This window comes from Dendropsophus ebraccatus, chromosome 13 (assembly GCF_027789765.1).
Source record: "Dendropsophus ebraccatus isolate aDenEbr1 chromosome 13, aDenEbr1.pat, whole genome shotgun sequence".
In the NCBI taxonomy this organism is placed as follows: Eukaryota; Metazoa; Chordata; class Amphibia; order Anura; family Hylidae; genus Dendropsophus; species Dendropsophus ebraccatus.
In genome coordinates this window covers 70,758,551-70,783,348 of record NC_091466.1, presented here as the reverse complement: position 1 = coordinate 70,783,348, position 24,798 = coordinate 70,758,551, and the positions used below count along the sequence as shown (strand labels likewise).

At 42.8% G+C, this 24,798-nt stretch overlaps 1 protein-coding gene across 2 annotated transcripts in view; it reads left to right on the top strand.

Annotated features, from left to right (window-relative positions):
* CDKL1 (cyclin dependent kinase like 1) overlaps positions 1-24,798 on the top strand; it is a 32,356-nt gene that overhangs the window by 6,601 nt on the left and 957 nt on the right. For both annotated transcript variants that reach the window (XM_069950610.1, XM_069950611.1), the window contains exons 2-9: positions 4,535-4,817; positions 14,592-14,713; positions 19,084-19,156; positions 21,748-21,838; positions 21,948-22,148; positions 22,240-22,322; positions 23,399-23,455; positions 23,808-23,963. In XM_069950610.1, coding sequence (XP_069806711.1) covers positions 4,650-4,817; positions 14,592-14,713; positions 19,084-19,156; positions 21,748-21,838; positions 21,948-22,148; positions 22,240-22,322; positions 23,399-23,455; positions 23,808-23,963 — 951 coding nt within the window. In that variant the 5' untranslated portion in view covers positions 4,535-4,649. The remainder of the gene's footprint in view (positions 1-4,534; positions 4,818-14,591; positions 14,714-19,083; positions 19,157-21,747; positions 21,839-21,947; positions 22,149-22,239; positions 22,323-23,398; positions 23,456-23,807; positions 23,964-24,798) is intronic.

The following is a 24,798-nucleotide window of genomic DNA, read 5'->3' as shown; positions in this document are numbered from 1 at the left end:
GCTATCTTCGGCAGCTCTATAGACAATACATGGAGTTGTTCTATACTCTGCTCCATTTATACTTGGGTCCTTAGTTTTGAAGACTGTGAACTCGGGTCCTTCGGGTTCATATTACACAGAAAGATTACTGTGCAAAAAATTGTTATCAGAATTTCAGAGATAATCGTTCCGTGTCTATGCGGAATAACAAAAATTTGCTTATACTGCTCGTAACTTTTCATCACAAGGATGAAATCATTGTGAATTCGCTAATTGTTAGCAAAACTTTCGGTGTATGCACCCATCGTTTGTAATTTGTTCGTATACTAGAGCATACAAACCATTGTAATCGTCATGGTAACTAATGACTATCATTCTGTGTAGTTTTGTCGAAGATTTCAGGTCATTCTCGAAAGTGCTTGTTTGCAATCGTTTATCGTTAATTGGTGGAAAAGAAAACTCTAATAGGACCCTTAATTTTGGAGACTGTGGTCCCAGTGGTTGGACAGCCACTACTTATGAGTAATTTTTACTCAGAATACCCCTTTAAGTCGCCAGTGCAACCACTACAGCAGCCGGTTAGAACTTATTTTTCAGTAGGCATACAATAGAAACTTCCATAGAACAACTAGAAAGTAAGGGCCCTATTACATTATTACGATTATTGTGCAGAAAATCTTAAAGTGACACTGTCACCCCCTTTGTGCATTCTGACATCTCTCCACAGGTGTAAAGGGTAAATTTAGCGTTTTTCATACCTTATTTCATATCATACGTCATGGTACTTGTTCAAGTAAAAAGTGTCCTTTTATCAACTGCAGATTGTATTAAGTGGGCGTGGACTCGCGGCATTAGCGCCACCTAGCCCCACCCACAATGGCCCCTGTGCCCCGCCCCTTTACACCCATTGGTTGGTCGATGTAAAGGGGGTGGGCTCTAGACCTTTCGGCCAGCTTGTTCCAATGGGCGGCGAAGGGGCATGGTCAACTGTGACGTTGTGGGCGGGGGCTAAGTGGCGCTAATGCCGCGAGGCCACGCCCACTTAACACAATCTGCAGTTGATAAAAGATGACTTTTTACTTGAACAACGTTCAATGACGTACGATAGAAAATAAGGTATGAAAACCGCTAAATTTACCCTTTACACCTGTGTAGAGATGTCAGAATGCAAAAAGGTGACCGTGTCACTTTAATATCTTTAAAATTTAAACGATAATTGTCCTGTGTAACTGATCGAAAAATTGTTTGTGTGTCGTTGATCTAGATCTGACCCTAAAATCATCGTTAATCGTTCGCTGTAATTCCACATTTGTTCAGTAATCGCTCAGTGTAATTGCACATCGTTTCTTCTTTTGCTGGGATCAGGCGGAGTAAACGATTGTTATAATGATCGTACCTAATGACTATTGCTCTGTGATATTACGTTTACACGGAACGATTATCGTTCGAATTTTCGCATTTAAGCGATAATCGGCTCATGTAAACACAGTGAACGATCAAGCGACGAGCAAGAAATCGTTCATTGTAATCTTTCAACATGTTCTCAAATCGTTGTTGATCGTTCGCTAAAAATTCGCAAATCGCTTAGTGTAAACAGTCTTTCACAGATTCACCCTATGTTTGAGATGGGCTTAAAACGATCGCAATAACGAATTTTCCAAATGATATATCATTCCGTCTAAACATTGATCTTTATAGAAAACTCATCGTTCCTTCGAAATTGTTAATCGTTCAATTGGGCGAATTATCACTCTGTGTAAACGCAGCATAATTGACAGCAAATGATTGAAAAATTGTTTGTGTGTCGTTGATTTAGATCTGAGCCTAAAATCATCGTTAATCGTTCGCTGTAATTCCTCATTCGTTCATTGTAATTGCAGATCGTTTCTTTTGCTGGGATCAGGTGGAGTAAACGATGGTTATAACAATCGTACCGAAGGACTATTGCTCTGTGTAATATGGTAAACGATTTCAGGCTAACAATAAACTTGTTTGTGATTGTTTATCGTTAAAATCACTTCATTGGTAAAAATCACTCTGTATAATAGAACCCTAAAAGGTACTCAAGGCAAGTTTTATTAAACACTTGGCTTTTGGGTTTTTCCCGTTTTTTTTCCCGCTTTTCCTGTGACTCTCCAAACTTGGCAATACTGCAACTCCCAGGGCACCAGATCGGGGAGCAGTATGATAACATATTGGGAGCAAATAAATAACATAAATCCGCTTACAGTAGTAATGAGCAAATAACCCCATCTACAATCTGGTACCTGAAATGTAGGGTTTGTTAGTGTTAGGAACCCAGATACGGCACGTGTCTATCTGCATAATTGACATCTGCTGTGACCAATGGTTACATTGCGTCTCAAACAGAGATTATAAAAGTAAAATAAAAAGTAAAGAAAGTGACAGAGGAAACTAGAAGCGCAGTGTACAAAGTCGGGGCGTATCGGTTCACCAGAGATAGAGCATCTAATGTCACTGCTGGAGCCGGATGGTCTGCAGTTTGCATGAGCCTCGAGGCCTCTGTTTGTTCTGAAGCATTAAATTACACCTCAACTTCACACTTTGACAATGAGCCAATAACTCGGGGAAAAGAGATCCGTCGTTATATGCCAAGGTCTGCCCCAGGGAAAGAGACCATGAAATCCTGAGCCAGCCAGCCAGCCATCCTTTCATCGTATGCAATACAATGCCCTCAATGACTCCTTAGACACCAACCAGCCATAACATAAAAATCACCTGTCTAATACTGGATAGGTCACCCATCTGCAACTAGAACACTGAGCTGTTGATGCCTGGACTCCGCTGGACTTGTTAGGGTGTCATTTGAGATCTAGGAAAATCTGAGGCCAAGTCACCTCCTCAATCGCTTTATAAATCGGTGTTGGGCATTATTCATACAATGCAGTTTTGTCACATTTTTGCTAAACAATTCTGACAATAAAAAAAAACCCAAAACAGCAATGTGTGAATAAGGCTGCATTTCGTAATTGCATCAAAACTGAAATTCTTGAGTATCTGTTGTGTCGGCCCCCCTTTTGGGCCCGGGTTGCGTCGGCCCCCCTTTTGGGCCCGGGTTGCGTCGGCCCCCCTTTTGGGCCCGGGTTGCGTCGGCCCCCCTTTTGGGCCCGGGTTGCGTCGGCCCCCCTTTTGGGCCCGGGTTGCGTCGGCCCCCCTTTTGGGCCCGGGTTGCGTCGGCCCCCCTTTTGGGCCCGGGTTGCGTCGGCCCCCCTTTTGGACCTGCATTGTGTACTACAGGTTAAGAAACACTTGGCTAGACATCAGTGATGTATTCCTTCTCTTGCTATGCAGTCATTGTCTTCCATCAGAAGCTGCACAACCAGGGCAGTGCTATATTATGGGGTATATATGAATAAATGAGATTATACAGATGGCACAGATGTGGTAGAGCCACATAACAGCTTATGTTTTGGGATATCTATTGTAATATTGGTACACAAATCAAGTTGTGAAATACGACCTCAGTAAGATTAATTCTCAGAGCTGTCTGAGCATCTGACATTGTCTTTAGGCTATGTTCCCACACAGTATTTTTGCTTAAATCTACCAAAACCAGGAGTGGATTGAAAACACAGAAAGGCTATGTTCACACACTGTAGAAATTCCGCCATTTAATGTCAAATAATTGCTGTTATTTACCATAAAATAACAGCAATTATTTGCCATTAAATGACGGCTATCCACTGAATTTCAACAATGTGTGAACATAGCCTTTCTGTGTTTTCAATCCACTCCTGGTTTTGGTTGATTTTGGCAAAAATATTGTGTGGGAAGATAGCCTTAGGCTGGTTTCAGACTAATCCTGATGCATTTATTGGGTCTGTGTTATGGCTGGAGGTGCAGGCCAAATTGTGGGGGTAGAGAACTCTTAGCACCATGGTGATCTATGATACTTTCAACTTGCGTCATTAGATTCAGTATTACGCTTGTCTGAAACTGATCTTAAGCTGGGCTACATGTTGGTGTCATATGATATAGGTTATAGCCATATGACGCAGAAGTTTTTGTGTGGACTCTCTCACGATGAACATATAGTTGTTTTTCTTAAAGTGACTTCTTTACACATATATATCATATATTTCACTGAAAACTGCAAATATGAATTAAAAAAATAAATTAAAAATAAATATATGATGGCTGAATTCATATTTGCATTTTTCAGTGAAATTTTTCCAGTCAAAGGGCACATAAAGACGCACAGTATTATGGCTCTGCTTTGTATGGGGCCATAATAGTGCTGCCATAGAGGTCAATGGGGCCTCTACTTTACCTTCTTATGTCTCCACCTTCATACAGAGGTTTTTTTTCTATACAAATTTGGCAGAAAAAAAAAATTGTGGCATGCTCCATCAGTCTCTGTACGCACTCATCGGGGTCACTTTCTCCACAACTTTAGCTATTCAGTGGAACAATAGCCGGCAGTGAATAGAGTGCTAGGGACATAAATTATCCTCTTATATCATGCTCCATCTATTTGCGCATCAGCCATTGAAAATAAATTCTGCTCAGACCGAATCCTTTGTTCTGTTTCCAGGTGCCGCCCAAGGGAAGACACAACCACTTGTGAGAAGATTCGTTGTAGATTTGACTCTTATGTCCACCGCTGAGACGCACAGGATTACATTTGAAGATCAAGCCTGCCCGGACTCATGGAGAAGTACGAGAAGATCGGCAAAATAGGAGAAGGTTCCTATGGAGTTGTCTTCAAGTGCAGGAATAGAGACACAGGACAGATCGTGGCTATAAAGAAGTTCTTAGAGTCAGAAGATGATCCAGTGATTAAGAAAATTGCCTTACGGGAGATTCGGATGCTTAAGGTACCTGTCAGTGGCACAGATCCATTTGTGGACAGACTAATGTACTGTGCAATACTAGGAGTCTATATTTTTGCTGACTTTATAGAATAAATAGTGAGATTTGCTGCAGAGATACCAAGCATCAGTGCATTGTCTTGTATTTAGGATGGATTAACACATTGAATAATTTTTTGGGTACCAATGCCAAGTGGATTTGGATGGATTTTTTGGTACCAAGTGGATTTGCTGTGGATTTTACCTTTTGAGTGAAATCTTCAGGAAGTCGTTGGTAAATCTGCAAACTCCAACCCATCTCAAAATCCCCATGTTACACCTGCAGATTTTGATGTGGCCAAACTCGCTTAGACATGTGATCCAATTGCTTTTAACAGGGAAGATATATAAAACTGAGCGGGGTCCGCTGCAATAAAAATCCTCTTCCCTCTCTTTATAATCGGATATTTAGGATGCACATAGTTCATGTACACAAAATGCACCCACTTATACAATAAAGAACTGTTTTAGATAAAAGGGACAATCACTGAAAATTATACAAGGCAATATTATATATTCTACAAGGCAATATTGGCTGATATTGTCCCTGTGTAATAGGACCCTGAGAGAGACGAATGGAGTAATCCGCTGGGAAATGTTGCTTTGGAGCGATGATTGGAACATTAATGGTATTTGCTCAAAGCAACAAATGTTTGTTCTGTTTGCGTAGTGCAGTCACTGTAGCACACAACACCAGGTAAAGATAGATATTGCCAGTGTCGGACTGGGGTACCTTGGGCCCACCAGGGAAATTGATCCTAGGGGCCCACCCTACATACATATACATAACCATCGCCAAACCTTTAACCTTAGTACAGCAACATTGCATTCAGCAGTGTATGTGACCAGCGACATAGCCCACTGTCAGTCACAATCGTTTCTGTAGGTTTCTGTCATAGCTGCCAGCTATGACCGCTGAATGGCTGAGCTGCCTTGAGACGTCAAGTCTCATGCCGAAGCTCTCACCAGAAAGCGGCCGCGGGACGGGAGAACAGGGTTTTCTGGAACAGGGTTACCGGAGCCTTCTATTCCCCGGCCGTACACGGATTAAACAGCTGGCCCGGAGTACCCCTTTAGGCTGGGTTCACACTACGTATATTTCAGTCAGTATTGCAACCAAAACCAGGAGTGAATTAAAAACACAGAAAGGATCTGTTCACACAATGTTGAAATTGAGTGGATGGCCGCCATATAACAGTAAATAACGGCCATTATTTCAATATAACAGCCGTTGTTCTAAAATAACAGCAAATATTTGCCATTATATGGCGGCCATCCACTCAATTTCAACATTGTGTGAACAGATCCTTTCTGTGTTTTTTATTTAATTTATTTTTTTTTATAATTATGATGGGTGTAGTAGTAGAGGCATAGTGGATAAGAGATGTAGTAACAGAAGCATAGAAGATTGTGTAGTAGTAGATAAGGGGAGTAGTAGTAGTATCAGGAGTGGGGGTAATAGTAGCAATGGTAGTGGGAGCAGTATTGGGGGTCGTAGTAGGGCAGGATTGGGAGTGGTAGTAGGGGTGGGCACAGACTGTGGACAGATATGACTATGGGGAGGGGCCACAGCTATAACACACTGCATGCTGGGACACTAATAATACTGGACGCCAGGCCGTGCTGAGGGCCGGAACGGGGCGGGGACTTGCACTGGCACTCCAGATGGGAACAGGAGGGGGGCGCACTGAGACAATGTGCCGGGCGGGTGTATCGGTGCGCACTCACACTCCGGGCAGCTGGGGGGGGCTCTGTCAAGCCGTGCCGTGGGGGGATGTCATTTATACTCCGGGCAGGTTGCGGGGCACACTTACGCTCCGGGGGAGGGGAGGATAGCGGACACACTGATGCATCGGGCGGGCTGTGGGGCTCACTAATAGGTGGGCGGCGTTGGTCCTCTGGGTGCTGGCGTGCAGTCCCGCTCTGACCTGCAGGAGGAGCAGCTTGCCCAGAGCGCCACTGCTCCCCCCTGCAGGTCAGAGGGTATTTTTTTCTTTTCTTTGAAAATCGAATTATACGATTTTCAAAGAGATTGAAATCGATTCTTAAAATCTAGGCAAATTAATCAAATTAATTCGATTAATTGCCCAGCCCTAACTCACACACACTGACTTATATACCCTCACACACACTGACTTATATACCCTCACACACTGACTTATATACCCTCACACACACTGACTTATATACCCTCACACGCTGACTTATATATACACTCACACACACTGACTTATATACCCTCACACACTGACTTATATATACACTCACACACACTGACTTATATATACACTCACACACACTGACTTATATATACACTCACACACACTGACTTATATATACACTCACACACACTGACTTATATATACACTCACACACACTGACTTATATATACACTCACACACACTGACTTATATATACACTCACACACACTGACTTATATATACACTCACACACACTGACTTATATATACACTCACACACACTGACTTATATATACACTCACACACACTGACTTTTTATGCAGGAAGCTCCAGGGGTCCATTAGTCTCCATCTTCACTGTCTCCTCTTCCGTGCAGGCTGCAGCCTCTCCCCCTTCTCCCCGTCACCGACTCCACACACAGCAGCAGGAGGGGGAGACATGACTGCAGGAGGATGGAGGGGGTCCTGCTGCTGCTTCTCTCTTCAGCTTTCTCCATGTTCCTGCTGCCACAGGTGTGGGCTCCTGACAGGCAGGAAGAGAGACACTCCCGAAGCTGATCAGGACCGGACCGTTCCACTTACAGTACAGGGGGAGGGGGGCCCATGAGTTTACAGTAGTTGTGTGAAAGAAGGGGCCCTGCTGCCATTCTTTCATCATTAGAGCAGTGTGGAAGGCAGCAGAGGGCCCCTAAATCTACCGATTATAGGGAGATCCTGAACATGAGGCCCACCTCTAGCTCTGGGCCCTTTAAGGGGGGGGAGGGCCCACCGGGGGATCCCCCGGCCCCCCGGCCCCCCGGTGGCCCAGTCCGAGCCTGGATATTGCTATATCTATACATCACATCTAGGATGATGAAACGAGACCAGTGGGAGAATAATAGTACCCCTTCCTCATCCTCCTCGGACTGGGTTACAGCTGAGCTCAGGGAGATCAGCAAAATTGGTCAATGTAGTACTCAATTAAGAGTCTCCATTGAAACATTGCCCCTAAAAAAAATTGAATATGCAAAAAAAGGGGTCAGTGGAGCCTCAGTTATAAGTCTCAAAACACTGGAATGGGCAAATATCCCTCCTGGGATGGAAATCTATTGCTAAGGGGTGCCTCTCAGAGGAGAGATCACTAAACCACCCTGATACGTAGCCCCTTAAGTCCCACTCAGTTGTGAGTAGTGGGACACAAATAGGGAAATACCAGGGTGGCCCCTTTTACGTCAGAGTCAGAGACTCCCCTTAGCAACATGTTTCCTCTCCAGAAGGGACATCTGGCTATTCCCATGTTTTGAGACTAATAGCTCTACTGATCCTTTTTTGTGTATTGTTCACACTTACCTACTTGTACGCAAGGGATCTGGTGAATTATTTCCTTCCCTTAGTGAAAAATAAATTGGATCTGCCTGCTAATGGATTTCAGATACAAGTGACTTGCAGTCAATTTATTATGCTGGTGTGTCGGTTGTTTATATTGGCTATGAGCAGGATTGTGACCACCAGCAAGTGCTGTAGTAGTTATATACATTAGCGCAGCCAGTTATCAATATTTCATTTCCTGGGAAACTGTGTCTTTAATATATGCATGTGGGATTACCGCTTCCCTCTGAATCGCACGGCATTGTGGGCAGTCTGTAGTTAATCCAGCAGTTAGCTTGTAGACTGCTATTTCTCCAGGGTCTTTAACAATCCGATTATAAGGTATTTATTGCACTGCTCATCTGTGCAAATTAGCTTATCTGAAAGTAATGAACACATTGGGGATTGCAGCGAAATCTTTTGAGCAGCTTTGTTTCCTATCTATCATTAAAGGGGAACTCCATGTAGAGGTTAAAAAAAAATTAAAGCATAATGCGTTACTTACCTATCTATCCCAGTTTTGAAACTACCAAAAAATCCATTTTATTTTTTTTTTTGGGGGGGGGGGGGGGGGGGGTGTTCTGTTTTGTGTTTTTTGTACTTCTGGTTGAGCAGTTCTACTCAGTACTACAGGTTCCAGAATGCAATGCTTTCCCTCAGCTGTTCATCACAGCCCCCCACCCTGCACATTCCCCACCCAAATCTATTGCAAAACATCAAGGCTGTGTTCACACATTACAGTTTCATTGTGTTACTGAATTATTTGCATTACTTCATGATTTCATTGTTGTCCCACCCACACAGCACGCTGTATTCTCTACCTGTAACACCACACAGCGCTGTATTCTCTACCTGTAACACCACACAGCGCTGTATTCTCTACCTGTAACACCACACAGCACGCTGTATTCTCTACCTGTAACACCACAATGCACGCTGTATTCTCTACCTGTAACACCACACAGCACGCTGTATTCTCTACCTGTAACACCACACAGCACGCTGTATTCTCTACCTGTAACACCACAATGCACGCTGTATTCTCTACCTGTAACACCACACAGCACGCTGTATTCTCTACCTGTAACACCACACAGCACGCTGTATTCTCTACCTGTAACACCACAATGCACGCTGTATTCTCTACCTGTAACAGCACACTGTATTCTCTACTTGTAACACCACACAGCACTCTGTATTCTCTACCTGTAACACCACCCAGCACGCTGTATTCTCGTTCACATAATGCGTTTTATAGAAAAGCTGTTTCTGGTTTTTCCAGACATTTTATTGATTGCCATGGAGGAGACACCAGTAGCCTTTCAGTATGTGCCCTGGAGAGGGTTAACAAACCCATAAGGGGGGGCGACTGGGTCCAGCTTTTGAGGAAACGGGAGGCTTTCTGGATTTTGGTTTTAGACACTCGATATCCTAAAGGTTTGAATCTGAAAAATGATCTATACTATATTTATTAATGTATACTTACCTCTTATTTTTATATGTATTTGTATTCCGTTACTCCCCTTTTTCCTATACACCTGAGCTTGTTAGTAAGTCATGTGGCTTCCACGTCAGTCTAGTGACGCCCTTAGGGGCGGTCTGTATGTGGAGACCGGCATCTTACCAGTATAAAAATGTATCTGTATCTAACACAATTTGCCATGATTAAGAGGCTATGCCTCGCAACGCGTCGGCGCAGCTGTGATTTTATTGTTTATCATTTTAAGATGCATTTGAAATAAAGTACCAAGTTTTATGGAGCTGAGAATACCTATCTTTCTTTTGGACGCTGTATTCTCTACCTGTAACACCACCCAGCACTCTGTATTCTCTACCTGTAACACCACCCAGCACTCTGTATTCTCTACCTGTAACACCACACAGCGCTGTATTCTCTACCTGTAACGCTGATATTGGAATAAAGAACTTTTAGAATTTTCTTTTCATTTCCACGCACATATTATGATCAAGCATCTGTTATCTTTGAAGTTGAGCCCCACAATAAGGCTCTGATCCTCTTTGCCGTTTACTTGTGTTACTGCATCATTTTTGTGAATACGCTGCAGTACTGCAATGACACTCCAACATGTGTGAACACAGCCCTAATTTCAGAGAAATCAGTGCAACACCTGCTTCTGGCTGGTTAGAGATGGTGAATCACTCAGGGGATTGGGGGATCCAGCCCCGCCTCCTGTGACATCACGCCCTTCCCCCTGTCTGCATCATCAGCCTCTGCTCAGCAAACACACACAATGTGAGACAGAGGCATGACTGATTTGTCTCCTAAGGGGGGAGAGCAGAAGGAGCAGGAGACAATGTGGATTTGCACAGGGGCCATTTTTTTCACTTCCTGGATTTCTTTCAGCTACCAGTGTGGCAGAACCGCACATATACAGTAATACATTGTATAGACACATATATATTTAACTTTTAATGTACTTTTAATAGAAAACAAGTTTTCCTTATCTGGAGTTCCCCTTTAATGTCTTAAACAGCACAACATAGTTGTCTGAAAAACTTTTTTTCACTAAATAACACACATTACCAAGTTATACAACATTGTAATGTGTGTTATGTAAATGGCCCCCTTTCCCATGTTTCCACCCCCCAACGCTTGACCTGGAAGTGTAATACTGTATACCCACATAATCACTGTCGACTCCTTCAGTCCCGGCCGCCATCTTGGGACGATTACGTCACTCTTCAGGAGGCCGGCCTGACTGTTCCAGCCCTCCCTCAAGTCAGCAAAAATAAATTCCCTCGTATTGCAAAAGGCTGTCGGTGCGCATGATCAGCTGTAGCCCCAGACGTCTTCTGTTATGCTCAGCCAATCGCGGCTGATGACGCGCGGGAGGGGGGCTGGCATGAGGGAGGGCTTGAGCAGTCAGTCCGGCCTCCTGAAGATGACGTAATCTAACCCAAGATGGCGGCCAGAACTGAAGGGGTCGACTGGTTATGTGAGTATGCAATATTACGCTTCCGGGTCAAGCATTGGGGGAGTGGAAACACGGGAAAGGGGGCCATTCACATAAATAACACACATTACAATGTTGTATAACTTTGTAATGTGTGTGATTTAGTAAAAAAAAAGTTTTTCACCGGACTACTCCTTTAACCATAACTTTCAGTGTGTTGCTTGCAATGGATTTCTTGCAGAGGAGGGTGACTGATGTCATTAAGGGAATGGGTGGGTTACAGGACCAAGACAGATTATCAAGCTTGGCGTTATTTAGCTTTGAAAAAAAGACATCTTTAGGAAGATCTGATCACAATGTACAAATATATAAAGGAACAGTACTGAGATCTTTCTAGTGATCTTTTTGGACCTAGGCCTGTAACCATGACAAGGGGGCATCCTCTACATCTAGAGGAAAGAAGGCTTCACCATCAGCACTGAGGCGGATTCTTTACTGTACGAGCAGTGAGACTGTGGAACTCTCTACCACATGATGTTGTTGTCATGGCTGATTCATTGAATAAGTTCAAGGAAGGCCTGGATGTTTTATTTGATAATTATTGTATAACATTATGGACACTAGATTTCAAGTGATAGAACGTTGATCCAGGGATTATTCTGGTTGCCATTTGGAGACGGGAAGGAATTTTCTCCCTGTGATGGGGCAATGGGCAGCTGCCTCATAGGGGGTTTTGCTTTCTTTTGGATCAACACTGGTGGGTTTCTGTAGGTTGAACTTGATGGATTCTTGTCTTTTTTTTTCAACCTTAATAACTGTGTTACTATGTTACTATGCTGCTGAACGGATACGGCTGTGTCAGTACAGTAGCGAAGAGCTTTAATTATTTGTGAATGATGCAAGGAGTTCTGTAGTAGGATTTTAGGGATCACCGTTCCTGTTTAATATCTAAGTGGAGCTAAATAAACTTTTAAGTTTCGGGAAATGAAAAATTAAAAACAATAAATAAAATGGCCAACGAAACAGTAGCCGCAGGACATCCCATCTATTGGTATTTGCAGGCATTGGCGCTGCTTGTAAAATCTTCATTAGTTTAGGCTTTGGTACCACTTGTAAAAAATTTTCACAAGCTTTCTTTCTTCATCCGGGCTCTGAATGACCGGCGCCTCCTTATCTGTGTGACTTGTGGAGACCTGCTTGAGGAGTGTTCTCCTGCTCTTGGTCAATAGTAACCACCTCTGTTTATTGACCATTGGAATGCCAAGCTCTATCTGGCAACATGTTTGTGTAGTTAAGCTGCTCTGATCCTCCCTATACAGACCTGCAAAAAAGCAAATATTTAGTGAACGCTGAATTGTAACCAACAATACCTACCGGGTCACTGTGTGCCAGAGATGGATAGGAATCCGATTTGTGTGTGTCCTGTGAGCAACGGGGATAGCCCGCGTTTCAATGGCTGTATTTGTGTTTTGATCTTAGCAGTATTATCTAGCGCTTTGACGTTGCCTCCAGGACATGGGACATGTAAATCTCTTTAGGCATTTTATGCCATGATAAGGTCCTTTGACATTAGACATGGTTTATTACAAAAGAAGAAGAGCAAACAGGGAAGCTGCCAACATTCATCATGCAGAGATTTCTACAAAATGTTTTGTGTCCATGTTTATTAATGGGCCAAGAGAAGGACATCAAGGAGATGCACATAAAGTGTTAAACCTACAGTTCTTTTCCCCATCCTTTGGCTATTCCACTGTTGTAAAACTACAACTCCCAGAATGCCCAAACTAAGCAGGTAGCCCACCGATGGGTTGCAGTTTATCAGGGTTGACCAACCAGTGGTTCCCAGAGTTTGCTGTCAGGCATGATATCATTGTAGTTTTGCAACAGTTGAAAAGTCACAATTTGGAGACCCCAGACTTCTAGAATTAGGGTGGTATTACACGGGCCGATGGGGGCCCGATAATACCTGTAAACGAGCAGCGATCTGCTAGATTACTGGGCCTATTACACGGCCCGATAATCGTTAAACAAGGGCTGCAGGGACATCGTTACCGATGTCCTTGCAGCCCTTGCTTAACTATATACATTACCTATCCACCTTCCAGGGCTGCTGCTGCGGTCATCTTCTCCACTGGTCCCGTGCGCTCTAACTTCGGAGTAGCCTGTCGGCTGTGGCGGTCCCGGCCTGTGATTGGCCGGGCGGCCTGTCAGCTGACAGGCCACTCTGAAGCTAGAGCGCACAGGACCCGGAAAGAAGAAGAACGCAGCAGCAGCCTGGAACGTGGATAGGTAATGTATATCGTCAGTCGCCGGCCGCGCACTGCTATAACACGTAGCGGTGCGCAGTTGGCGCCCGACGAAAATAGGTCCAAACCTATATCAACGATCAGCCGATGATCGTTGTCATCGGCTGATCATTGTATTTATTACATGGAGCGATAATCGGCCGAAATGGGCCAATTCGGCCGATTATCGTTCCGTGTAATAGTACCCTTAGACTGGGTTCACACTGAGGAATTCTCGCTGATTTTCAGGCGGCTTTCGCTGCAAAATGCGTGTGGAATTCTACCCGTAAAGAATAAACATTGTGAATGTACATTGTGAATGTACAATTCCGCTGCGGATCCGCTTTCTGCCTGAAGAATTGACATGTCAATTTTTTGGCCATGTTCACACTGAGTAAGAATGTCGGAGCTCCGCCGCGGAATCCCGCCTTGCTTAGTGTGCTGCTTTGAGCGAATGAGAGGGCGTACACGCGTCCGCTGCTACCGCTCTCCGCTCAAAGAAGTGAAATGTAGTTTCTTTGAGCAGAGAGGCGAGGAAGTGAACGCACGCACGCCCTCTCATTCGCTCAAGACATCACACTGAGGAATTCTGACGTTCTTGCTCAGTGTGAACAGGGCCTTTGGGCGGATTCCGCTAGAGGGCTTGAAATTCTGTTTGAATTCTGCTTGAATTCCGCTGAAATTCTGCTGCTATTCGGAGCTGAATAGGCGAGGAATTTCAAGCAGAAAACTTCCTGCTTGAATTCCTCAGTGTGAACCCAGCCTTAGACAGCTGGACACTGTAGTCCCCGATGTGCTTGGTCCAGAATTATTTGTGGCTTTTGGTGGAATCACAAGTTAAAACTATTTGAAATATTGACCTGATTAGTTTATTCTGTAATAGACCAATTACTGAGAAGATGCTTGCTCTACAAATGTTTTGATATGGCAAATTGATCTGTTCATCTTTCATTTTTGTAGTTAGTCCCAACAAAATATCTTGTCTTCTTTTGCAGCAATTAAAGCATCCCAACCTTGTGAACCTCCTGGAAGTGTTTAGACGGAAGAGGAAATTGCATCTAGTCTTTGAATATTGTGACCACACCGTCCTCCATGAACTCGACAGACATCCACGAGGGTAAGTGTAAAATGATACATCGATCAGCCAATAAAGTAAACCTACTTGCCCAATATTGTCTTGCTCCTCTTATGTTCTGCCTTGTTGAAGCCTTATACCACAAGACCTCTGAAGCAGCCCTGTAGTATCTACACCAAGATATCAGCAGCAGATTCTGTAAGGGGTCAGGTGCGGCCTCCATAGATTGGACTTGTTTCTCCTGCATATCCCACAGATAATCGATCGGATTGAGAACTGGGGAAATGGGTGAGCCATCGGGGTGGGGGGCACAGTCAGGGGGCACAGTGTGGGGGCCAGAGGTGAGCTCAGGGGCAGGGGGGGCACATGGGTCACCTGGGGGGTGGGAGACACTGATCAGCAGCAGCTGTCAGTGTCCTTCCTCACTTCAGTGGGCTGAGTTAGAAGCATTAACCCAGCCCACTGAAGAGACAGAGTACACATGATCCCGACACGGAGGGTGGGGGCCAGAAGCAGGGAGTGGTGAGGAGTTGGACTGAGATTTGATGATTCTATACATTTGGTAAGGGTGAATGCACCTAGATAACAGCAAAACTGTGCAGAATCCAAAATAAATTGATATTGGAAAGATGGAAATCTATGGGTGGGCAATGTATTAATGCAAAACAATTTGGGGGGAAATACCCCTTTAAGAATTAATGTAAGAAAAAGACCTTCATTCTCAGCATCTGTGCTCTGTGCAAACATAATAACAGGTTAGTTGCTTCAAACCAGCTCTTAGTTTCCCTTTAATTTTGGGATAATCTCTTTAACCTAGATGATGAATCAATGCATTTAGCAGGTAAGGTGACAGGTATGAAATCTATAATAGCAGCCATAAAGGTTAACACTCAGCTTTCCTAGAAACAGACACCACAAACAACAGAACAGAGTGACGGATGGCTCCAATTTGATGCAATGGGGAAATACATTAAGAATCTCCATGTTGAGAACCCAATGTGATCCTGTTGGGTTACAGTTGTGGATTCCTACCCTGACACCCTTAGACACTCCCCTGGTTACATAAAGGGTATTAGAACATTCAGCAATGACAGCCAGGACTACTGTTTGCTTTCTGTATTGTGCAAGCGATAAGTTCATTCTAATTTATTGGCCAGAGCCTGGCTCAGTGACTTGGTGCTATGGAAATATCTGATAAATCTCTGAAGCAGGTCCTGTATTGGATGAAGGGCTCACATTCAGCTGATTGATTGAGGCCTCATGTAAACAGCGGCTTGTCTAAAGTGTTGACTTACAGTATGATAAGGAGCTGGGGAGTGACATCTACATTCACTATGGATTGCTTCTATGGGGATTAAAGCACAAATGTAAAATCGTGTTTGGTTTCCTGTTTTAAAGATTTACATTTCGCCCCTGATGTTTGTGCCTTTAATCCTTATTAGACAAAATATTGAACCATGTATTTGTTGTCAGCGCCTTTATAGTACAAAGTCTTTGCATTACTTATGTAACCTACATTTAAATTCACAGCTGAAAGTCCACACCAAATTGTGTAGATTTTGTTGTGGATTTGCAGAAGTGAATATAGTTGCAAATTTGTAATTTAAAATGTGTAGTATTGGATTTTGCTGCGGATCCATAGCATTTCCACACCAATGAAGATTTATTGTGGATTTCTCCTTAAAGTTATCATTAAATCTGCAGCAGGTCTAAATTACCATGATGCGTATTTACAATGTGCATCTCAGCTCAGGTTCTGCACTGATCTCCTTTACGATGCTGGTACAGAAATCTACTGCAAATCCAAGTAGTTTTTGGGTAGGGCTACACGGTGACCCATGTCATATGACAGCAAAGTCTAATCCAAGTTCCACGACCAAAATATTTTGTGCAACCTTTGAATCTGCTACTTTATTGCAGTTGTAACTTGCCTGTTTAAGGCTATGTTCCCACTGCGTGATGATATCGGCGGAAGGCGGCTGTCTCGTTAAATATAAGGCTATTTATCATGTTCAAGTACAGGCCGTAATTGCATCACCGATCCAACTATAGGTGTCTATGGGAGCATCAGTAATTTTTACAGAAGATATGTATGTTTGGGATCAGGACAGCTGTCTTATATGTATGACCAGCTATAAGATCAGCATGATTATCTTGCCTGCTTTGTAAAACCAGGTGGGTGTTCTGACATCCCTATGGCAGAGACATGTTGCTTAAAGGAGAAGTCTGGCGAAACTTTTTATTAAAGTATTGTATTGCCCCCCAAAAGGTATACAAATTACCAATATACACTTTTTACGGGAAATGCTTATGAAGTGCTTTTTTTCCCTGCACTTACTACTGCACTACTGCATCAAGGCCTCACTTCCTGGATAACATGGTGATGCCACTTCCTGGATAAAATGGTGATGTCACGACCTGACTCCCAGAGCTGTGCTGCTGGAGAGGATGATGGCAGAGGGATGCTCAGTGTCCCTCCAGTGCCCTGTGTCCCTCAGTGTCAGGGAAAAAAGCCCTTTATAAACATTTCCCATGATAAGTGTATATTGGTGATTTGTCTAACTTTTGGGGGGCAATGCAATATTTTAATAAAAAGCTTATTCAGACTTTTAATGGGATTTTACGTTAAGCCGATGATAAAAAAAAAAAAAGTCACCAAAACCCACCAGTTACACCAAGAGTCACGAGGGATTGCTGGCCAGCTCTAACGTCTTTTTACATGGGCAACCAAACAGCTATATAAATGTTGGTCAGTGCTTGTCATGAGGATCCTTTACCCAGCCCTATTAGTACTGTTACTTAGAACAATCCCTGGACGCTTGCTGCCATTCACTTGCATTATTTTCAGCAGCACATCCCCCTCTGATTTGTCTGGCCACACAGTCCCAGTGATCAGCATTTGTTCATTTACCAGCTGATCACTGTGCCATTTACATGTAACACTGAATGTCACGTTGTTGGTTTGGCAAGGACCATTTAGTGCTCTTGACCCCATTTCTCATTCCACATCTACACGTACAATGCAAACGCTGACTCCCAGCAAGGTAAGGAGCAGGATTTTCCCAACAAGACATGCTGCACCTATTGCAAGCAGTGGATTGTCACCCTCCGAGGCCATTCATACCGGATTATCAGACTCTATCACATCTAAGACTCGCCGACTAGTTATAAACTAAAGAAAGCCAGAAGGGCCTTTGTAGTAAGCAGACACCGTACACCTAAGTGCAGGTTAAGTGCTTGTTACTTTGCTAGGCAAGCTGCACTAATCTTTTATATGAGGAAACAGTCGCCAAAACAAACAAAGGTTTTATAAGGAGAGAGAGATTCTGCCGAAATCTTATTGTTCTGCTTGGGTCATATTAAACAATTGCAACACTCATCTCATTCCTCTGTATATTAATGGAGCATGCCTGCCAACATCACCCGTGATAGTGAGCGGACAGCTGGGGCAGATTAAATAGGCTTGGCAACTTTTTTTTTTCTTTTATATCAACTGGTGTTAGAAAGTTATACAGATATGTAATTTACTTCTATTTAAAAATCTTCAGTCTTGCCATACTTATCAGCTGCTGTATGTTCTGCAGGAAGTGGCATATTCTTTCCAGTCTGACACAGTGCTCTTTGCTGCCACCTTTGTCCATGTCAGGAACTGTCTAGAGCAGCAGCAAATCCCCAGAGAAAACCTCTCCTGCTCTGGACAGTTCCTGACATAGTCAGGCTGGAAAGAATATACCACCTCCTGAAGGACATGCAGCAGCTGAGAAGTACCAGCATAAGGGATACAAGCATACACACTGGACTATATGTAAAAGATATGTTGGTTTCTTGAAACATTAGGGATAAGAGTATATTCAGACTGTAGTGAGGTAATTGCCTTTGAAGGACATGGAGCGGCCTCTGGTAAAGGGGACTTTTGCATACCAATAAGGGGTCCTTTTTTACTTTTTTTGTAATTTTGTTGAACTGCAGTCATATCAGCACCTGGGATGTAAGAGGTTAAAGGCACATTGCAGGTCTTTGGTATAGGCAGCAGTGAATGGAGCCCAGTGTGCCTAGCCTTTATGGGGCCCGGCCTGCATTGACAGCTGCTTTACAACACATCCTGTGTGTTTGGATTCACGGTTTTATGACGGGAAAGGAATTCATTTCAGCGCATCCTTTAGTCTGTTTCTGTGGCAGCGCAATTCATCAAGTGGTTTAGGGTCAAGAATGGGTTAATACAGTGCGAATAAGGAATGGCTATTGTAAGGCTGCACCTTCAGAGTTCATAGCCATGTATACATTCTTCATTTTGATGCTCTATTAGATATTTTTTTGGGGGGGAGGAAAGCATATACGTTTGTCCCATAGAGATAACAACATTTTAGTGGTTTATTCACCCTCATCTGAACATTTTTCTTTTTTATTCGCAGCGTTCCAGAACATCTTGTCAAAAGCATCACATGGCAGACACTACAGGCCGTCAACTTCTGCCACAGGCACAATGTAAGTGTGAAGACTGTGATGTATTATATGATGTCATGTGACTATTGTTAGATTGGACAGGTGGATTCTCCTTCTCATTGTGTGTGTCAGTGATGTAGCCAGTTTGGTTATCAAGGATGGAAAAGAGAATTCCCTTATGATCAATTACAATGTTAAACTTTAGCGGAGTTTACCTTTTAACCTTATATGTTCACATGGGACAAATACACTGTGGATTTTTTCATGAGGGTTTGCAGGTGGAAAATTCTGTGTTCCTGCAGGGAAACCCGGCTGTGGAGGCTGTATGGACAAGCTGCCCCATGTGACCCTACCGTTAATGTCTGTGTCTTGTCTCACGTTGCTCACGCCTTAAGTAACCGCTGTTATCTTCCTACCAAATCCTGTTCTGCAGCCAGGCTTTCACAGCCCCTCCAGGGCAGATATAATGTCATGGTTGTCCTGCACATTACACCCCACAGGCCCTATTGCTTGTATCTCCCTTTGATCTCCTCACCATCTCCCTCCTGGAGCCAGTACACGGCCAAATATAGAAGCTATTAGCATTTCTAGCTAGATTACACGGCACATTTGCGTCTCGTCTTGCACTGATCTCTCCTGTGACACCCGGTCTCCCTCTTTGATCATTTAGATGGTCGGCCTCACGTTTTTAGCTAATTGATCTTACAGCTTTTTTTTTCTCTCTCTCACGGTTAACCCCTCAGTTGCTGGGGGTGTATAACATAGTGTAGATTTTTGGGGCTGTACTATTTGTATAAGGTAGCGGTGCTGTACACGAGGTTATCTATAAGATACTGATAGGAGAGCCAGGCTGACAGTGTTTCTCTTCGGCTATGCATCTCATGACAGTGTCATTTAAGATGGAGCTCGTCTCCTGTAATTGTTCGGACTGGTCGCTAATCCAGGTATTGAAAGGTGCTAAAGCATACGAGTCATTAAAGGGATAGTTCAGTGAAATTATTTTTCTTTCAAATCAGCTGGTTTTAGAAAGTTATACAGATTGTAATTTATTTTTGTTTAATAATCTCCTGTCTTCCAGTACTTATCTGATGTATGTCCTGCAGGATTGTAAGCCCTTGCAGGCAGTGTCCTCTGTCCCTATGTACCAGTCTGCCATTTACCTCAATCATGTAATGTGCTTTGACTTTTTAATGTTCTTTTTTTTTTCCTTATAAATTCATTATCAACAAAGATTTTCAAACAGAGAAGCAACATTTTCACACCCCAAGCAACTCATATGAGAAGTATTGCAATCATCGGAAGCAAGATTTTTTTCACCCCCTATAGCTTGTATGGGGCTCTGGAATCAAGGGCGATTTAAAAATAATTATTTCCAGGCTGACACAGTGCTCTCTGCTGCCACCTCTGTCCATGTCAGGAACTGTCCAGAGCAGGAGAGGTTTTCTGTTCAATCTTTTTATTGAAAGTTTTTCAAAAGTATTTTAACAAATGCCCAATAAAACATGTATTTGTACAAAACGCGGCATAGTAGGATACAATAAAGCTTATGGTTACATGTGAGATATAGTAACATAAAAGTCCGGTTAACTAGGACCATGGTGAAAGAGGAGTAAACAGGAACATTAATATACACTAAAACAGAACCATCTTCATTGTTAATGGGTCAGTTATTAGAGGGGTTAGCTCTTAAGTAGTTATCATGGGTACATAGACTGTGGAAAGGTGTTAGTCACGCAAGTGATGTCAACGGTTTATCTGACATAATCGTGTTTCAAGTCACAATTAACAATGATATATTGGGAGTAGAGAGGAGAGGTTTATTTCTCCTGAATTGAAGTTATACATGAACAAACAGGGGTTAAATCCTTATTACCCAAAAGTTTTATTCCCCTGTCCTTCCTAGCTGTACAATTACCTAAGTTAGACATTTCACTATGGATAGACAGAGGTATAACCAAAGTATCCCAATTGTACAAAGATAATATACGCTCATTTATAGATTTACAAAGAGAGTTTTCCTTGCCTTCTTTAGACTTCCATAAATTCCATTAAATAAGGCATCTTCTACAAGGCCATAAATTCATACATACTTTTATAAATAAGTCTATTTTCCAATACTTTATGACAAAGCAGGAGAGGTTTTCTATGAGGATTTGCTGCTGCTCTGGACAGTTCCTGACATGGACAGAGGTGGCAGCAGAGAGAAATGTGTCAGACTGGAGAGAATACACCACTTCCTGCAGGACATACAGCAGCTGGAAGACTGGAGATTTTTAAATAGAAATAAATAGTACCCCTTTTAAATAAACTTTTGACAGGTCACAAGTAGAGATGAGTGATCCTCGAGCTTGCTCAGGTTCGCTCATCTCTAGTCACCAGTTTTGATTGCTGCGCATCTCTCTGTGGAGACCCGCACTGATCAGGAAAATGAGTGGGGAGCATCTCCATCCTGGCAGCCACATAGACTAATAATGGAGCTTCCTATACTGAGATTGCAGTGAGCTGGGGAGTAAAATGAGCAGTGAGTTCCCAATCAATCATAACTTTTTACATTAAAATATTTTTGTGACCGCGTCTATTTTAAGCTATACTTTGAGACTGCCATTGTACTGATGTACTTTGTATATTGCTAGTGTATTCATCGTGATGTGAAGCCGGAAAATATCCTCATCACCAAGCACTCTGTCATCAAGCTCTGTGACTTTGGGTTTGCAAGGATATTAAGTGAGTACAAATACTATAATTCCTTCTACGCAGTAACAATCTCATCAGCCTATTAATATAAGTTGTTCTATTCTATATGATCTGTATAAACTTGTCTTTACACACACAGCTGGGCCCTGTGACTACTATACAGATTACGTGGCTACAAGGTGGTACCGTGCCCCTGAACTTCTGGTAGGAGACACGCAGTATGGACCCCCCGTGGATGTATGGGCCATTGGCTGCGTGTTTGCAGAGCTTCTATCGGGAATTCCACTTTGGCCCGGCAAGTCTGATGTGGATCAGCTATACCTGATAAGGAAAAGTTTAGGTAAGTTAGGTTAAATATTTCAGGACCTGACCCCTGCCCATCTATAGATGTATGTTCTGGACATTTAGTACTGACTTTCTTATCAATGTAGGTGATCTGATTCCTCGGCATCAACAGGTTTTCAGCACAAACCAGTTCTTTAGTGGGGTCAGCATACCGGATCCTGAGAATATGGTAAGAGAAACTACAAATGCAAATGGAACAGAAAAATTATTATTGCGTTTTTAATGGGTCATGGAGGAAATATTAAAGATAAGAAAGTTTCCATCTAAAATAGAAAAAAAACCTGCACAAACTACTTCCAGCATACTATGTGTGAACCCAGACTTAATATCTATTAGGGGATGAATTGGATTAATATAAGGGTCCTTGCGGTCTTGGGCATGAACACAGATCATGCTAAGTGGAAAGTTTAAGGGTCAATTTACACAGAAAGTTATCTGACAGATTATCTGCCAAAGATTTGAAGCCAAAGCCAGGAGTGGATTTGAAAAGAGTAGAAATCTCAGGCTTTCCTTTATGACCTGATCTGTTTATAGTCTGTTACTGGCTTTGGCTTCAAATCTTTGGCAAATAACCTGTCAGATAATCTTTCTGTGTAATGCTGCATTTACACGGAACGATTATCGTGCGAATTTGATAGCGATCGGATTCGAACGATAATCGTACGTGTAAACGTAGCGAACGATTGACCGTCGAGCAAGAAATCGTTCATTTTGATCTTTAAACATGTTCTTAAATCGTCATTTGCAAAAAAATTCACAGACCGTTCTGTGTCAACAGTCGTTAACCGATTTCCCCTATGTGCGAGATAGGCTTAAGCGATCGCAAAACGATCGCACAATGATTTTTCTGTACGATATATTGTTCCGTCTAAACGCTGATCGTTATAAAAAAAAATATCGTTACTTCGAAATCGTTAATCGTACGATCGGGCGAATTATTGTTCCGTGTAAACGCAGCATAAATGGACCCCAATGTTGCATACTTACCAGAGATGACACACACCTGTGATGAATGTGTAGAGAGATAGAGAGCACTGTGTAGCTACAACTACTCTGTGATTCCTTAGGAAGCAGAGTCTCTCTGAGCGGGGTAACTTCTCATAACATCTTCACCTTCCACTGGGTCTTTAGGGTATGACATAAATTTCCAGCATCAGGCCCTACTGATAATTTACAATTTAATGCATCATATCCCTATATAGAAGCAGAAGCGTCAACCCATGAATGCCTTATTTCTATTTACAGGAGCCCTTGGAACAGAGATTTACAAATATCTCATCTAACGCTTTAGGACTAATGAAGGTAATGCTTAATGTGGAATCTGTGATGTACTACTGAATTAAAGAATTTAAGCATGCAGTGAGCACACCATTCTAGATACAAGCTATGCTCACACATCATTTTTTTTAAAGTGAACAAATGGCTTAAAAAAAACAACAAAAACCCCCCAAAACAGCCATTATATGATAAGGACAAACATAAAAATACATTTCCCAATCTTTCGCACAACTTATAGAACAGATTCCAACCACTCTAAAAGAATCAGTCACCATAAATGCAGTAATATAGAATGTATGGACTGTGACGGCACATAGCAGGGGTTTCCTTGGATAAAATGATCTATTACTCACCTCTCCTGTTTCTGCACGCACAGGGCTGCCTGCACATGGACCCCTCAGAGAGGCTAACCTGTCAGCAGCTTCTAGAACACCCTTACTTTGACAGCATTCGAGAGGAGTCTGAGGGTGTGAAAGATCCGGAAAGAGTCAGCAGGAAACAGACTAGACTTCACCGAAAGTATTTCCCTGGGGTATGTATTAATACAGACCCTGAATATCCTTCTTTATGTTCATTATATTTTTGTCCTGTTTGTATTAAAAACAACAAAAAAAAAACGTTTTAATGACTTTAATAAAAAACGATCTGATTTAAATAAGACACTGAATATCCAGTTTTGGAATTGTAAGCTATCTGACCACACTTCACCTAGTAAAGTAGATACTGCATTCAGAATAAACATAATTTACAGATTACTTGTACATATGTTGAGTAACTTGTAAATAGTTCTCTTGTACTGTAGTCTTTACACTTCACACCCTAATGCTTCTTTACAATCTTGGCACTCCTTAGGAATCCTGTTACTGAATTGCACTTCCTGAGGAGCTTATTTCCAGGCTCAGTACAAGCTTGGCACTGCGGCCTAGTTGGAGGCTTAAGCCATGGCCTTGATTTTCGGTCTTCCACAGGAGTATTACACATCAATCTTGCCTAGGGAAAGCTGCTACATTATCTGGACATGGTGGGGGAGATTTATGAAAGGGTGTAAATATACACCTAGTGCAAACTGCCCACAACAACCAATCACAGCTCAGCTTAAAGCTCTGGTAGAATAAAAGAGGATCTGTGATTGGTTGCTGTGGGCAGTTTGCACTAGGTATACAGTATGTTTACACCCTTTAATAAATCTCCCCTGGTATGTTTGGGTCCAGACCCTCAAAAGAACACCTGTAACTACTATCATCTGATCTGCTGATGACGTACAATGCTGCCTTCACCCACAGCCCTCTGCTCATTTAAAGGGGGTTTTCTGGCCCTATTGCATATTTGCCCAGGGGCAAGCAGGGACCGCCATGCTAAACTGATTG